This window comes from Solanum dulcamara, chromosome 3, assembly GCF_947179165.1.
Source record: "Solanum dulcamara chromosome 3, daSolDulc1.2, whole genome shotgun sequence".
NCBI classification, from domain to species: domain Eukaryota; kingdom Viridiplantae; phylum Streptophyta; class Magnoliopsida; order Solanales; family Solanaceae; genus Solanum; species Solanum dulcamara.
Genome location: NC_077239.1, coordinates 11,486,133 through 11,502,778, shown reverse-complemented (window position 1 = coordinate 11,502,778; position 16,646 = coordinate 11,486,133). Strand labels below are relative to the sequence as shown.

The 16,646-nt window shown below is 36.3% G+C and overlaps 1 protein-coding gene across 3 annotated transcripts; it reads left to right on the top strand.

Moving 5' to 3' along the window:
• Positions 1-484: 484 nt before the first annotated feature.
• Positions 485-8,480, top strand: LOC129882404 (E3 ubiquitin-protein ligase APD2). Of its 3 annotated transcripts, none has more exons than XM_055956677.1 (11): positions 485-656; positions 729-995; positions 2,364-2,470; positions 2,547-2,672; positions 2,758-2,854; positions 3,513-3,587; positions 3,700-3,782; positions 4,035-4,181; positions 4,960-5,032; positions 5,118-5,469; positions 8,106-8,480. In XM_055956677.1, the coding sequence occupies exons 1-11, from the start codon at positions 638-640 to the stop codon at positions 8,179-8,181; spliced, it is 1,422 nt and encodes a 473-aa protein (XP_055812652.1). In that variant the 5' UTR covers positions 485-637; the 3' UTR covers positions 8,182-8,480. The 3 variants fall into 3 exon arrangements, with proteins under 3 accessions (XP_055812652.1, XP_055812654.1, XP_055812655.1); XM_055956679.1 differs by having other exon boundaries at positions 486-639; XM_055956680.1 differs by lacking the exon at positions 485-656 and having other exon boundaries at positions 735-936.
• Positions 8,481-16,646: the final 8,166 nt, after the last annotated feature.

Here is a 16,646-nt window from a genome sequence, read left to right as displayed (position 1 = left end):
AAATAAGTAGTTGAGTGTTTGGATAAAAGTGCTTATGATGTGAATTTTAGGATTAAAAGAATAAAAAAAAGTAGTTTGGGAATTTAGTTAAAATATAAGGGATATAAAAGTAATTTCCATGGTCAAAGAAAATGACTTTAAGCACTCTGGAAAAAAAAGTTAGGAATCCTAACTTTTCATTTTTGACTGACTTTAAGAACTTTATGGCTTAAAGTCAGCATTAGGCAAACACGTCCAAAAGCTAAAAAGGGGCTTTAAGTTGATTTTGACCAACTTAAAGCCAATCCAAACGGGCTCTAATAATATATAAAACTAAACTGAACCGACCGATACAAATCTCTAATCTAGCTAATATCTTCAATTAAATACAAGATAACATATTCCTCCATTCTATTTCAAAATTATTATATCGAAACGACTTCTAATTGGCTTGAACTAATAATTATGCTATTTTTATTTTAGGACAGAGGCCAAAATATCAAATGCAGAATGCATATGATTGTAATTACCTAACTGTCACTTTATTTTATTCGTAACTTTCAGTTGGCAACTACTAATCGGAATCTGAACTACACATATTCCCAAAAAAAATAAAAAAAATGATGACTGATCGGTGAAGGCAACGTTCAATCCAATTATGTACTCTTCTCATCACAGTAATTTTTTCACTTTCTTTCTACAATTTCCCCCTAACTTGTTCGTCACGATTCTTACTTTTTCTTCTTCAGAAATGGAGGAATCAGATCGGAATCGGTCATTTTCGTCGGATTTTAGGGACGACCAATTTACCGGCGATGCATCGACGTCGCGAGAAGAGGAGGAAGTACCGGTGATTGACGACGATGATCGGCGACCTCCGATACCGTTTCCGGAGAGTAATAGTGTTTTTCACAATGCACCTTATTTTCCGGCGACAGACAATGAGGAAGCCGTGCGGTTAGCCAGAGATGAAACCTGTTCTTACATTGTTGTTATTCTTACTTTTTGGTTATTCGGTAAATTTTCTCAAAATCTACATATATGCAGTTCTGAAAACCGAAAAGAAGAAATAATATAGTAATTTGATGATATTTTTGTTTCTTTGAAGCTAAAACAAAATGAAAAGTAAAAATACCTATTAGACAAAAAATAAGCATGAAACTCCCCAAAAAGTGATAGGTTTAAGTTTGTTTTTGAACATTAACTTTCATACAGCAGCTATTATGGCTCCATCTCAACCAAAACAGGGTGGCTATATGATGTTTGCACTATCCATTTTTTATTCCTGTGAAGTCTGATCTGTTTCATTCTGATATTTGATAATTTGGGGTTCTCTAAGACTAAGGTATATTAGTTTTTCACTGATATATTAATCTATATGCAGTCTAATAAATCTTCTAGCAAAAACAGATTCTACTATAGGCATACCTATATGACTAAGCTTTAATACCTACCAATCTTTTCGTTAAGTCTCATGGGTCCGAGAATTTTTTATTTGATTTTAGGTCTATCTTGTTACCTTTTAAACCTTCAATTACCATGGGTTCACACCTATACACTTGCACATTTAGAGGTCTATAGGGCACAACCAAATCATCTCAAACTATTATATCTCATCAAGTATACTCAACTTGCACCTCCAATTGGATGTGATGAGATTATTTTTCATCTTATTTAATCTTGTATGACTACACATCCATCTTACTATTTGCCTTTATGTGACGCTCATCTTGTGCAAGTGCTGAGGCTTAGATGTAACAAATTTATGAATTCTTTCTGAAAGAAAGGGGAATCAAGATGACAACTATCTATAATTGCCGTACTAATTGACTTGAGGGTGTAAATTTTATGCACATGTGAAGTTGACTGGGATTAGGTCAGTGTATAGGTTGATGTGGAGTTTGGGGGAAGAATGGCTGGCTGCTAATGGTAGTTTGTTGCTCCAAATGATGATAAATCTTGTAACTTTTGATGGCTTCACTGATTGGGCTTACATTGTGCAATCCTAAAATTTTGTGAATCACTCAACTACAATTATTGGTCACCTAGCATGCTCATATAATTACTATTTACTTAAAAGTTTTAATTCTTACGCAAATAGGTGAGAGAACGTAAAAAGCATTCGTATTTAAATGCTTTTTCTCTCTTACATTTCTCCTGGTAAACACAGTATTTGACACTTCAGATCTTCCTTTGTGGAAATAATTTCTCTTTACTCCGGTATCTTTTTTTCTTTTGTTTTTAATGTACTCCAGTCTATGACTTTGATAGGAAATATTCACGTTAATACGCTTGTCCATTTCCATTTTCTTATTTATTTTCTTTCACTAAAGACATTTGATACTTCAGAGCTTGCCTTGATGAATGTTTTCTCTTTTCTTCAGTATCTATGACTTTGACACTGGGGGTTTATGGGCCAGCTAATTTGCAGCTTGGACCAAATTCCTCAATCCTGATAAAACCTAATCCCTTATTTGTGAAAAATATAAAGGTAAATGTGTAATTCTTAGCCTACATTTTATATATTTCCTAAGCTCATAGTTTAACAATTTGTGTCCTCCTACTAGGTGGAAGAGATGGATGATGCAAACAATAGACCAACGGTGTATGGGTTTTATCAAAATCCATCTCTTGATGTTCTTGCAACTTCTTCTGAAGCTTACAGGACCTCTCTTCCAGCAAACACTAACAAGGCACGGCGCGACTTTAAATTTCTTTTAAGTCTCTTATGCCTATCTGAGGACTGTTAAATGAATTCACTTGTGTTTGATTTTACAGCAATGGATATATTACTTGAATCAAGGATCTCAAATAAACATATTATATAGTGTCAAGTCCTCAAGTTCGTTTGGTTTAGTCCTTATTATTGCTCAAGGTAAGATCATCTTCGTCAAATCTATTCCAATTTTTGTTTCCCAGTGTTGCTTTTCTTGTTTAGGGGTCAATTTAAATCTATACTAGTTTGATTATTTTGTAAGTTAGCATCAAAACTTTGCAAATTAATCCAAGTTAATGGCTATTCAACCTCACATTAGCAGTATTTATTACAGGATAGTACATGTAGTGGACCGTTAAAGTCCTTAGCATGGTAGAAATCTGGTCCACCTCACTGTTGCAGCATGGCTTCTATGGTTTTTGAGTTCATTGTTATCTTTTATTCTTATAAGCACATCAATAGAAACAAATAATACTTTGAGTTGGATTATCATTTAGCTTACAGTTGACCTGTACTTTTTGTCTAAGCTAGTCTCTTTTGAATCCCAGTACCCGCCTTTCAGACCAATGGTAAAAAAGAAGTGTCCCTGGCACTATCTCTCTGCTCATTTTCCCCTTTAAGTGGTCCATCAGATTGGTGTTTTTTGCACTCAACCCTTCAGTGGGGAATTGTCTTTTGTAGCTCACTCCCTTGGAAGGTGGTTATCAGTCTTGTTGATCAGGTCTTCTTGAATATAGCCCGTCAAGTTCTGACATGCTAGCTTCATTTCAATTTTCTAACACTTCGATATTTTTCTCTAAAAGTCAATGAACTGCAGGAAGTGAAGGGCTAGCTAAGTGGCTTGAGGACCCATCTTATCCAAATACAACATTATCATGGAATGTAATTCATGGTAAGAAAGAAGACTAGCTAAGTTATTTATGATCCCTGCATAAAGGTCTTGCACAAACTATAGCTCACAATAGATAAGAAGTTAGCTTATCACTCCAATTGCCTTTCTGCAGGGAATGGCACAATCAGCCAAGACATAGGGAAGTCCTCTAGTTATTATGTAGCAGTGGGCAACTTGAACTCTGGAGTTGTACAGGTCAAATAAGTACTCTGATGCTTTTCTCTATTTCCAAGTCCAATTTTCTCTTAGGATAGTACTCTTAAGAGAAAGTATGGGTATAAGCTTTCTTCCCCTGGGTGAACAAATTATCTAATCACATTGGTATAAAAAATCGTAATGGCCCTGATTTTTCGAACTTTTGGGGTGGGGGGAATATTTTCCTGCTTTGCACTGGAATTGCATTATCTTCTTTTTATTATTTATCATGTTTGGTTCTGTGCAAAACAGGTTCGGTTGGATATTAGAAGTAAGGCGTTGCTCTATAATACAACTGGTGCTTATTACGAGTGCACCCTCAGACGAAAACCGTGTGGAATGAGATTCTTTTTGACCCGTGGAAATGCTGCTCTTTTGACCTCTCCTCCTCAAAGGCCAGTAAGTCTCCAGTTTTTTTCTAGATCTCCTTGTTTAATTCTCTCAACAGAGAATATGCCTGATACAAATGCTTTAATTTTGCTCAATGCATTTACAGTTTTTAGCAGTCTTTTTATCATTTCTATTAACAGATGTTTCTTAAATCAGTGAATCTTTAACCACATATGGACAAAATATCTTGATAAGCTTACTTCTAAATATATCTGTTGGAATGTATGTTCTGTTTGCCGATTATATAACTTGTCGAATGGAGACAACTTGAGTGAATTAAAACCAAGCAGTAACTTTTTAGCTTCTGTCATCACAAATAAACAGTCATTTGGAGTCTGGAACTAGATTTTTGAGACGCACTTAACTAGTTAGTATAGTCATTTGCACTACTATGTTCTAGGATTTCACATGCATTTGTCATGATAACTCCATCCTTATGCGTTTGGTTATAGATTGGCTTGTTAATAGAGATCCTTCTTTGTTATGTTCATTCTCCAAGTGATTTGGCATCATGAGGTCCTGTTAATCTTAAAGGACCCTATACAGTGGTGTAGAATATGGTGTATCTTCTTTTTCTCACCAATTAAATAGGATCTTATGTAAATAGTCTTTGGCAAGCACTCAACTTTCAACAACAACAACAAGATACCTGGTGTAATCCCATAGGTGGGGTCTAGGGAGGTAAAGTATACGCAGACCTAATCCCACGAGGTGGAGAGGCAAGCATTCAAGTTTCATAGAGCCGATTTCATGCGAATGAAGTTAGGCTTTTTTCCAATTCCTGTAGGGTATAGCTACTGGTGTGTGGAGCGTCAAACTTTCCTATGGACCTCGGTGGATTACATATCTTCTTGGAGTAGGTATATTTCTCTTTTCTCCGTAACACCTGATGTCCGAATTGAAAAATCTGTAGTTTTACATATTCATCATTCTTTCTAAATGCAGGTGGTATGAGTTTTCTCATTTGGTTGGTATTCAAGTACTTGAATAATATGAAATCCACCCACCAGGAAGGTATAAGAGATCCAGTGGGGCCGATGGAGTCTCAGCAGACCCCTCTTCTTTCACGTAAAGATGATGATCTCGCAAGCTGGGGTTCTTCTTACGATGGTCTTTCACAAGATGATGAGTATAATGAAGATGGACTGGTCCAAACTGCACCTCAAGGGAGACAAGTTAAAGACACTGAATACAACAGCAATATTTGCCGACTCTGCACAGTTTGTTTTGATGCGCCAAAGGACTGCTTCTTTCTTCCATGTGGACACCATGCATCCTGTTTTGAATGTGGAACTAGGTATGCCACTTCTCTCTCTAAAAATTTGAGTTTAAACTCCAGAGGAATGACTAAGTACTCTCAAGAGATTATGGTTATATTTATTTATGCATATGAGAGAAACCAGCAAGCCATGACGTGACAGCTAGACGTCCCCTGATTAAAAAAAAAAGGGTCATCATTTAGGTTGTGTTTGGTATGAAGGAAAATGTTTTCCAATTTTCTCATGTTTGGTTGGATTAAATGTTTTGGAAAATGTTTTCCAAATCAACTTATTTTCCTCAAATTCAAGGAAATGTCTTCCCTTAAAAAAAGTAAGGAAAACATTTTCCAAAATCATTTTGAACCTCACACCTCAATTTTCCATCCTAACTTAAGTCTCGGGTGTCGATTCCCAATATAATCCTAGATCAGACTCCTGATTCTCAATTTGAGACCCAACTCTCGACCTCGATTCGAGACCCAACTCACAAGTTTCGAATTGAGTCAGGGTCGGATCTTGAGTTAGGATTAGAGGTCAAATTTTGGGTCGAGTGTCGGGGTCGAGTCCCGAATTTGGTGTTGAGATGGGGTTTTAGTCGGGTGTCGGAGTAAGGTTTTGGGTTGAGCGTCGAGGTAGGGTCTCATGTCAGGTGTCGGGTTTTTGTCCCAAATTGATCATCGAAATCGGACGTCAGAGTTGAATGTTGAAGTTGGATCCCGTTTCTAAAATTGGGTCTTGGGTCAGATGTCGGGGTCGATTTGAAATTGAGTCGGGATCTCGGGTTGGGATCGAGTCTCGGGTCTCAAATCTCGGGTCGAGGTCGAGGTCGAGTCTCTGCTTGGGTGTCAAGGTCAAGGTTGGGGTCGGTGGTCGTGGTTGAGGTCAGGTCGGGTCGAGATCGGGTGTTAGGGTTGGATCTCGATTCAAAAGTTGGATCCTGAATCGGATATCAGGGTCGGGAGTTGGGTCGGGTTGGGGTAAGGTCCCCAGTCGATGGGTCTCAGGTCGGGTGTCGGGGTCGGATTTTATAAATGATATTTTCTAAAAATGTTTTTCATTCACCAATCATACACTAGAAAATATTTTCCATTCACCAACCAAACATGAGAAAATAAGTTAGAAACCAACTAATTTTCCAAGAATACATTTTCTAGGAAAACATTTTCCTTCATACCAAACACACCCTTAGAGTTGAATATTGTTGTTCTTGTTATATTACACTTGTATCATATTTCCTTTTCAGAAAGGTATTGTTATTCTTGTTCATTAAGAAAATGTTGTTGGGAAGACTACTATTCTAGCCACATGGATGGGGCAGTATGGGCATATATCTGAGACACAACTTAGGACTTGTCACAGGTTTTCCTTCAAAGTAAACTATCACATGTCGGCCTCTTTCCCTATAACCAAGAGATCCCGTTATGGTGCTCTTCCTCCTTTCCCTTTCTTCTATTATATCTACTATGCTTCCTCCCTTATTTACAGCCATTCTGTTTCACCCATCGCCCTCCATTGGTTCTTTATTTTACCAAGGCATCAAACAAATTTCGAGATCATTTACTGAACTGGCTTTCGTGCAAGCCTTAAAAGGAATGGGCCAAAACTGTGATCAATCCAATTCAATTACAGATTAAAAGAAGCTACATGATATGAACTGCACCAAGATTTTGTTTTTTTGATCATTAGAACCATCAGAATGCCAGCACTACAAACGAGATATGTCTCACTTGTTTTTTACTTTCTTTTTTACGAAAAAAATTCCGGACGACCGGCCTTTTCTTATCTCCTCTGCAGCAAGCTCTGCTGGCCTCGCACTCCAAACTGATGGCGTCTCGATGTTCTCCTGGCGCTCTCCCCCTTTATTATGTAAAAAGGCCTTTCGCTACCTTAGGACAATTAGAGTTACTGCCGCCGTTTACTGGGGCGGGGCTCGAACCCACAGCTTCCGCCTTGACAGGGTAGTGCTCTGACCGATTGTACTACAATCCCAGGAAAATTAGGTGTACAGCCTAAAATCATACTACCCGCTGATTTAGGAAATACAGATAATTATGATCCAGTGCTAGTTAGCACGTCAAACCATGTAATATTGCCTTCCTTCTCAGGGGCTACATAAGCACTTCGGTTTTAGTCTGCTACGGCATGCTGGTTGACTTAGCATGCATCATATCCTAAGAATCTCAGTTCAATGGTATTTATGACCGAAGAAAAGAACGGAATCACATTTCAATGGTTTTATGATGTGATCAAGGGAAAGAACTATAACAAGACTAAAGATACCGCAAGCTGGTTACATCCCATACAATCTCCGTAGTAACCCCATCAAGTTGGCGATTTAGATATAACCAACATTAATACTACGCCTATTACTTATCAAAATAAATTAATACTCTGCCTATTGCAAGCTAAACTGCAGACACGTATAGTTCTAGTCTTTTACACTATTGGTAGGTAATTGGGATCCAGAAAACTGGAAATTCTTAAATTGTTAAAGTATGTGTAACTTTGTGCTATGACTTAGAGGATGATCTAAGTTAACTGTATTCGCAAAGCATTTTATAACTCCTAGTGACTTAGTCGTCGGTCGTTTGGTAGTATCTACACTGGCAAAGGAACAAATGAACAATACAGGTGGAAAATCCACGCATTAACACCGTGAAATTGACATTTACAGGATAGCAGAAGTGGCTGGTACTTGCCCAATCTGTCGCAGGCCTATAAAGAAGGTGAGAAAGATATATACAGTTTGAGCAGCCGAGAGAAAGCCATTGTAGATACAATGTAAATCATGGATATACCGAGTACTTGTTCCAATTTATTACTCCTTGAGAATTGATGCTGTAAATGAAATAGTTCGCGGTATTGGTAGGACAATCCATTTCTTTCTGTTTCCATCTCTTTTGGTATAGAGGGCAGCACATATGTATTCTATGTGACATAATATTTGTATTCTTTCTCCATGGATGTTTGGTTCTGTACTTAGGCTTACTCTACCAAGTAGTAACCACGTATGCCATGTACTTGAAAAATATAGCTGGTGAAGTTCACATATTTGAGGTGCTTTTTTATTTTGTATTGCCTTATACATCCTCCAAAACCAATTGACCAACTAGTTCGGGTTTGCCGGTAGTGTCCTCTAAAGGGAGAAGCACACATTGGCCCGAGTTGTTGAGTTCCTGTGACTCGAACCCAACACCATTGGTCAAGGATGCATCCATCTAACCACAATTCTCGTTGTCTTATATAACCATATCAACAAGTTATTTAAGTACAGAGTCATGTAACAAGCTCAAAATCACAAGTAATTATTGTTAAAACAAACTAAATGAAAAAAAGGAGATTCAATTTTAACCCCATAGGGAGCTAACCAACCGTTCCAAGTAAAATTCCCAACACAAGTTTCTATAGTTAATCATATTGAAATTGACATGTGGCTTTTATAAAATCTAACAGAGAAAAGTAATCCAATGATGATTTTATTCATTTAACAGTCGAGCTTTAAATACATCAAAAAATACCAACTTACAACTAAACTAAGGAAACTAACTGCCAGCTATACTCCTAAATAATAGGAGGCGTCTTATACAAATACTCAAAAGCAATAACTAATGTATTATAGTGATGAAATAAGGTACACATATCCTTAAGTTAGGTGTGGTACAACAACGCTCAACTTAGAACAACACCTTGCAAAGGCTGATTTGGATATTATCAAGTTGATCACAAGCATGAGTGTGTTTGACAAGAACCTGAACTTGGTTCCTAACATAAGAGAAATCTACAACAATATACTTCATACGGCTACGAAACAATGGCTTATGACATAAATAAATGACACCAACATTGTGGGTGTATAGGAAATGGTGACATGTAATTCATTAAGCAAGTTGCACACCCATGTTAGTTCAAGCGCGTCTGCACAGTAATTTGCTTCAATGGTTGAACAAGCTACAATTTTTTTTTTTTTTTACGACCAATTAATTGGATTGGGCCCAAAGAAAAGAACATAACATTATGTGGATAATCTGTCATTCGGGTCAACATCAGCAATGCATATAAATATTGTAGTCTGAGTTATAAAAAAATCGAAGACATGAGATATCACAATATCCTTTGAATGTCTTCCAATGTTCATCAATAGGGGCGTGTATAAATTGTGACACTATATTGACAGTTTTGGAAATGTCACACTATGTGAATGACAAATATTGTAACGCCTGTAGAGTGCAGCACTAATAGGTGTAGAACCAGTTATCAACTACACAAGGTAGCTTACTGGCACTGTTAGGAAATTAAGATTTATCTAAGAAACTCCTACTTAGTAGATATTTTTATGTAGTAACCAAGTTTTTTATTTAAAACTAAGTGTTGGTCAGTTGGCCACAATAAGTGGTGGTTAGTTGGCCACAAAGAGTAGTGGTTAGTTGGCCACATATGTATTGTGTGAGTTTTTTTTCCTGCTTGTTTTGTGGTTTGTAGTCCTCATACACACACTATATATATGTGTGTGTAGCCTATGAAATGAATATCTTGAAATAAGAAGAATACTTAAAAATATTCCAACTTTCTCTTCTTCTTCCCTGCAATGTGTAGCAATTTACAGCTACATTTTATTCATTGCTTCAATTTTCTGTTTTCTAATCCTTCTTTCCCTTCTTGTAACATGGTATCAGAGCTCATTTCTTATGGGATCTGAATTTGTTTTTTTTGTTGATTGACTCATCTTCTTTTAAAGCTTTTTTCTTGGATTTGTTTGCTAGAAAACATGGCACCAGAAAATCAACCAACGACGGGTCCTCCAATTTTTTCTGGCGATAATTATCATATTTGGGCCATTAAAATGAAAGCCTATTTGAAGGCTCTCAACTTGTGGGATGTCATTGAGAGAGGAGAACTTGTTGTCCAGCCATTGAGAGACAACCCAACTCTCAATGATATAAAAAAGTATGATGAGTTGGTGACAAAATCTCCAAGAGCTCTCACTTGCATACATTCCAGCCTTACGAAAGTGATGCTTACAAGGATTATGGCTTGTGAAACAGCCAAAGAAGCCTGGATAAACTAAAGGAGGAGTTTGAAGGCAGCAACAGAGTTAAGTCCATTAAGGTCTTAGCTTTGAAGAGGGAGTTTGAGCTCTTGAAGATGAAAGATTCAGATAGTGTGAAAGAATACTCTTCCAAACTGATGGATATTGTGAACCAAATAAGAATACTTGGTGAAAACTTTCTAGACCAGAAGGTTGCAGAGAAGATCATGGTCAGCCTTTCGAACAAGTTTGAATCAAAAATCTCAGCTATTGAAGAGTCTTGTGACTTGACTACTCTTTCAATAGCTGAGCTGATCTCTAAATTGTAAATCCAAGAGCAACGGGTAACCATGAGAAGCGAAGGGACAGTTGAAGATGCCTTCCAAGTAAGGCATAAATTCAGGCAACAAAAGGAAGAAAAAAAAGGTCTCTTTAGACCATTCTGGAGAAGTGAAATCTGGTGGATACCAAGGTGAATCATCGAGGAGAGGTAAATTTCCACCTTGTGGTATTTGTAAGAAGACAAACCACTTGGAGAAGAATTGTTGGCAGAAGTCCAAGAGGTCCCCTATTCAATGCAGATATTGCAAGAAATATGGGCACATTGAGAAGTATTGCAGGCAAAAGCAAACTCAAAGTGGTCAGTCTTCCCAATGAGTAAATTTTGCGGAAGATCAACAAGTTAAAAAACAGAGGAGGAGGTATTTATGGCTTCGCACACATCACATGTTGATCGATGCAATTGGTATGTCGATAGTGCGTGCACAAGGCATATGGCGATTGATGAAAATCTGCTTGTTAGCTTGGACACATCTGATAGTACCAAAGTGAAGCTTGAAAATGGTGCACTGGTACAAGCTCAAGGTAGAGGGTCCGTAAAATTTCCTGCAGATAAAGGTATGAAAATCATAAATGATGTTCTTTATGTTCCAAGCTTAACTCAAAACTTGTTGAGTGTTGCTCAGTTACTTCATAATAATTACTCACTTACTTTTAAGGATAAAAAATGTGTCATTTATGATCCTAAAGTTTGTGAAGTAGCTAAAATTAGCATGATTGGCAATTCCTTTCCAATTTCATGCTATTCTGCTGAAAGTTGCTCTTTCAATGTTGAAATGAGTAATACTTGGCTTTGGCACAAAAGATTCGGTCATTACAACCTTAGTTTATTGGTGTATATGCAATCCAAGGGTATGGTGCTTGATGTACCCAAAATTGACATGTGCCGAGATATTTGTGAGTTATGTCAATTTAATAAATTGCATAGACGATCCTTTCCTAAAGGAAGTCTTTGGAAGGCGAAGGAAAAGCTAGAGTTGGTTCATACAGATATATGTGGACCGATGAGGACGTCTTTTTTGAGTAGAAATAAATATTTTATTCTCTTTATAGATGACCTTACTCGAATGACATGGGTCTTTTTTCTATGTAGCAAAGTTCAGGTGTTCTCTTTTTTCAAAGAATTCAAGGTTATGGTAGAAAGGGAGAGTGGCTGCCGATTGAAGTATATCAGGTCAGATAATGGAACTGAATATACTTCACTTCAGTTCAGAAAGTATTGTAAAGACTTAGGTATTCAACAACAATTCACTGTAAGCTACACTCTAGAACAAAACGGGGTTTTTGAGAGGAAGAACAGAACAGTGATGGAGATGGCAAGATGCATGCTGGCAGAAAAGAAGATGCCTAAATATTTTTGGGCTGAGGCAGTCAATACTGCAGTCTATTTGCTAAACAGGTTACCAACTAGAGCACTCCAAGACATGACACCATTTGAAGCATGAAGGAGTATAAAGCCGTCTGCTAGACACTTAAAAATCTTTGGTTCAGTATGTTATGAACATGTTACAGATGCTAAAAGAGGCAAATTGGATAACAAGGCAGAACTCCGTATTCTATTGGGCTATAGCATAGCTGCAAAAGGGTACAAAGTGTATAATGTTCATACGAAGAAGGTGCTTATCAGTAGAGATCTTAGGGTGGACGAGTCTAGCTACTATGATTGGGATCGAGATATTATTGTGAAGAACCAAGATGGGATCACTTCAGTTGCAGATCAAAATCTGCAGACGAATGATATTTCTTCCAGTCTTATTACTGGAGCAGGACACCTTTCAAATGTTGAATTGACAACTACTTCTCCAGTTTTGAAGACCAGGTCACTAGCTAAAGTTTATGAGCAATGCAATTTTGCTCTTGTGGAACCATCTTTCTTTGAAGAAGAAGCAAGTCATGAAGCTTAGATTTCCGCAATGGAGGAAGAGCTTTCCATGATTAATAAAAATGATACATGGGAGTTGGTTGATAGGCCCGAACAAAAGAATATTATTGGTGCTAAATAGGTTTATAGAACGAAGTTCAATCCAGATGGATCTATCTTCAAACATAAAGCCAGGCTCGTAGTTAAAGGCTATTCCCAGCAAACTGGAGTAGACTTTGGAGATACATTTTCACCTGTTGCGAGGTATGAGACAGTAAGATTTTTAATTGCTCTTGAAGCACAGTACAAGTGGAAAATCTATCATTTAGATGTCAAATTTGCATTTCTAAATGGATTTCTTGAAGAAGATATTTATGTTGAACAACCTGAAGGTTTTATAGTTGCAGGTGAAGAAGACAAGGTGTATAAGCTTAAAAGGCTCTCTATGGTCTTAAACAAGCTCCAAGAGCTTGGTACAGTAGGTTGGATACTCATTTCTGTCTCAAGGCTTCAACCGAAGCCTAAATGAGACTACTTTATACTTCAAAAGGCAAGCTGATGGAAAGCTAATTGTGATATCCGTTTATGTTGATGATTTGATGATCACAGGTGAAGATTCTCTTGCGGTTCAAGAAGTTAAAAATGCGATGCTAAAAGTTTTTGAAATGTCTGATCTAGGGGAGATGAAGTTCTTCTTGGGAATGGAAATTTCTCAATCTTCTGAAGGAATTTTCTTGTTCCAAAAAAGGTATGCCCTGAATCTCTTAAAAAATTTCAAGCTTGATAAGTGCAAACCTGTTGCAACTCCACTTGTTGTGAATGAAAAGTTAATGAAGGATGATGGAGAAGAACGGGCTGATTCAAAACTTTATAGGAGCCTTATTGAAAGCGTGTTATATCTGACTGCTATCAGGCCAGATGTGATGTTTCCAGCTAGTCTATTGTCCCGATATATGCAATGTCCTAGCACCAAGCATCTTGGAGCTGCTAAAAGGGTGTTGAGGTATATTAGAGGGACAACTGATTATGGCATTTGGTATAGAAGTGTGGAGAATGGATCTCTTATTGGCTATTCAGATAGCGATTGGGGTAGATGTGTGGATGATTACAAAAGCACATCTAGTTATTCCTTTTCATTTGGTTCAGGCATTTTTTCTTGGAGCACAAAGAAGCAAGATATCGTAGCTCAATCTTCAGCAGAAGCCGAGTATGTGGCCGCTGCATCTGCTACAAATCAAGGAATTTGGTTGAGAAAAATCTTGTTTGAATTGGATCTTTTGCCAAAAGAACCAACAGTGATCTATGTAGACAATAAATCAGCCATTGCTATGGCTAAAAATCCAGTGCAACATGGAAGGACGAAGCATATAAACATCAGATTCCATGCTTTGCGAGATGCTGAGAAAAATGGGGAAGTTAAGCTGGTGCATTGCAGAAGTGAAGAACAACAAGCCGATATTCTAACCAAGGCTCTTCCCATCAATAAGTTTGAGTTTCAAAGGTCGTTGCAGGGAGTTTCAATGAAAAATCTTTAGGAGGAGTGTTAGGAAATTAAGATTTATCTAAGAAACTCCTACTTAGTAGATATTTTTATATAGTAACCAAGTTTTTTATTTAAAACTAAGTGCTGGTCAATTGGCCACAATAAGTGGTGGTTAGTTGGCCACAATAAGTGGTGGTTAGTTGGCCACAAAGAGTGGTGGTTAGCTGGCCACATATGTATTGTGTGAGTTTTTTTTCTGCTTGTTTTGTAGTCCTCATACACACACTATATATATATATATATATGTGTGTGTGTAGCCTATGAAATTAATATCTTGAAATAAGAAGAATACTTAAAAATATTCCAACTTTCTCTTCTTCTTACCTGCAATGTGTAGCAATTTACAGCTATATTTTATTCATTGCTTCAATTTTCTGTTTTCTAATCATTCTTTCCCTTCTTGTAACAGGCACACATTAGTGCCAAGACTCCTTTACAATTCTGCATATCCAATTTAGATAAAATGTCAAAAATATATTTGGATTGAGAGAAAATGAGATCATCTGACACTTTTTTAACTTGTACACTCAAAAAGTAATCCAAATAACCAAGATCCTTCAAAGAAAAATCAGAATCCAAGAAATCAATAACACGCTAATCAAGCTGGGATGATTTCATGTGATCAAAATATTGTTAACGTAGAGAAGCACATAAACAGTTGTAGACATGCTTTACAAAATAAATAAAGAGGTGTCAAATTCAGACTTAATAAATTTCATTTTGTTTAGATGACCATACAATGCAGTATACCAAGCCCGGGGACTTATTGTGTTTGCATACCTATGGATAACACAAGTCACAATGTTGTTGACTTGATAACATGACTGAAGGTTTGATGAAAATTCAAGTCAAGATGTTGTGTAAACAGTACTCTTGTAGAGTGACTTTTTTCACTCTACAAGAGGATTAAAGTAAGGAGATCTTTTATTCCTTTCATTATTCATTATCACAACATATAATATAAAGGTTATTGCCTTCTAAAGTGGATCTCAGAGATCAATCATTTGTCTTATGGAGATGATATAAACTTTTTTTTCTTTGCATATTCTTAAGACACAAAAAAAATGATCAAAGTTATGTAGATTATGAAAACTATTACCAGCAACATGTTAATAACTCAAAAAAATTCTTTTATGTTCATGACAAGATTCCTCTAGCAATCATAAAGAAGATAAAAAGGAAATCATGCATAAAAAGGGAATCTTATCCTTTTATATATCTGGATGTCCCATTTTTATGAAAGGAGAATTACTATTTTCTATGAGGAGTTGGTTAGGAAGATGATAAAGAGGATAATGTCATGAAAAAACAAGTTGTTATCATTTAATAAAAGGACAATATTAATAGCTCTTGTCTTACAAACAATGCCAGTGTACTTACTGTTTACAAAATTCTTTTGGGGTAATACTGCAGTGGAGAAAAAAAAGCATTGAATTACGTAGGACAAGATTTTTCTATCTAAACAAGAAAGGGACTTAGATTTCATCACTTTATGAGATTTTTTAAAGCTTTATTTTGCTAATTATGATGAAATTTTAAATAAAAACATACTATAAAACTCATATATATCTCATGTGTGACAAAAAATGAAAAAATTGAGAAAAAATGTAGAACATCGAATATGATGGTAATTGAAAGCATAATAAAATGAAAGCTAAACAAAACAAGAAGCTTTGTATTTTGTGGAGGATAGCCTAGAATGTGAGGAAATTGAAATTAGAAAGTTCATAATAGAAAATCAGTGAAATGTGCATAAATTACTAGAGCTTCCATCAATAAAAATAATCAATCACATTGAACAAAATATTAGACCAAAATTGATCAATTATATATAATACTAAATCATATATAATGGATGAAAAGTACCATAAAGAGATCTAGTGTAAAATTCACATCGAAGAAATAAGGAAAAAAAAAAAGAGAGGAGAAATTACAGAGTTGCATGCAGATTTGGGTAAAAGAGAAGTCTCTCAAAATATGTTTTTTCTTTAAAAGGGTCTGAAAAAGAGAATTTTGCTAATGATAACTTAACACTCTTAAGAATTCAACATGTCTTAACAAGTTGGTATTGTAATCAGTAGAGACAGGAGGTAATGTCAAATCTTTTTCTGACTCTCTAATAATTTTTTTTTTTTTGAAATTAATTTACTATATATGCATGTTTAAATATTGAAGAATTGCATCTACAAGAAGTCGTAACTAAATGGTGAAATTACTCTACATTGACAAAACTATAATCTTTGTTTAAGATCATTATGTAAAAATTGTGAAAGAAGAGGAATGCAAAGAGACATGAAAGAAGAAAACATATAACGAGATGATGAAACAAGTATAAAGGGCAATCCGGTGCATTAAAACTCTTGTTATGCGCAGAGTCCGAGGAAGAGACATGAAAGAAGAAAATATATAACGAGATGCTGAATCAAGTATAAAGGCCATTCCGGTG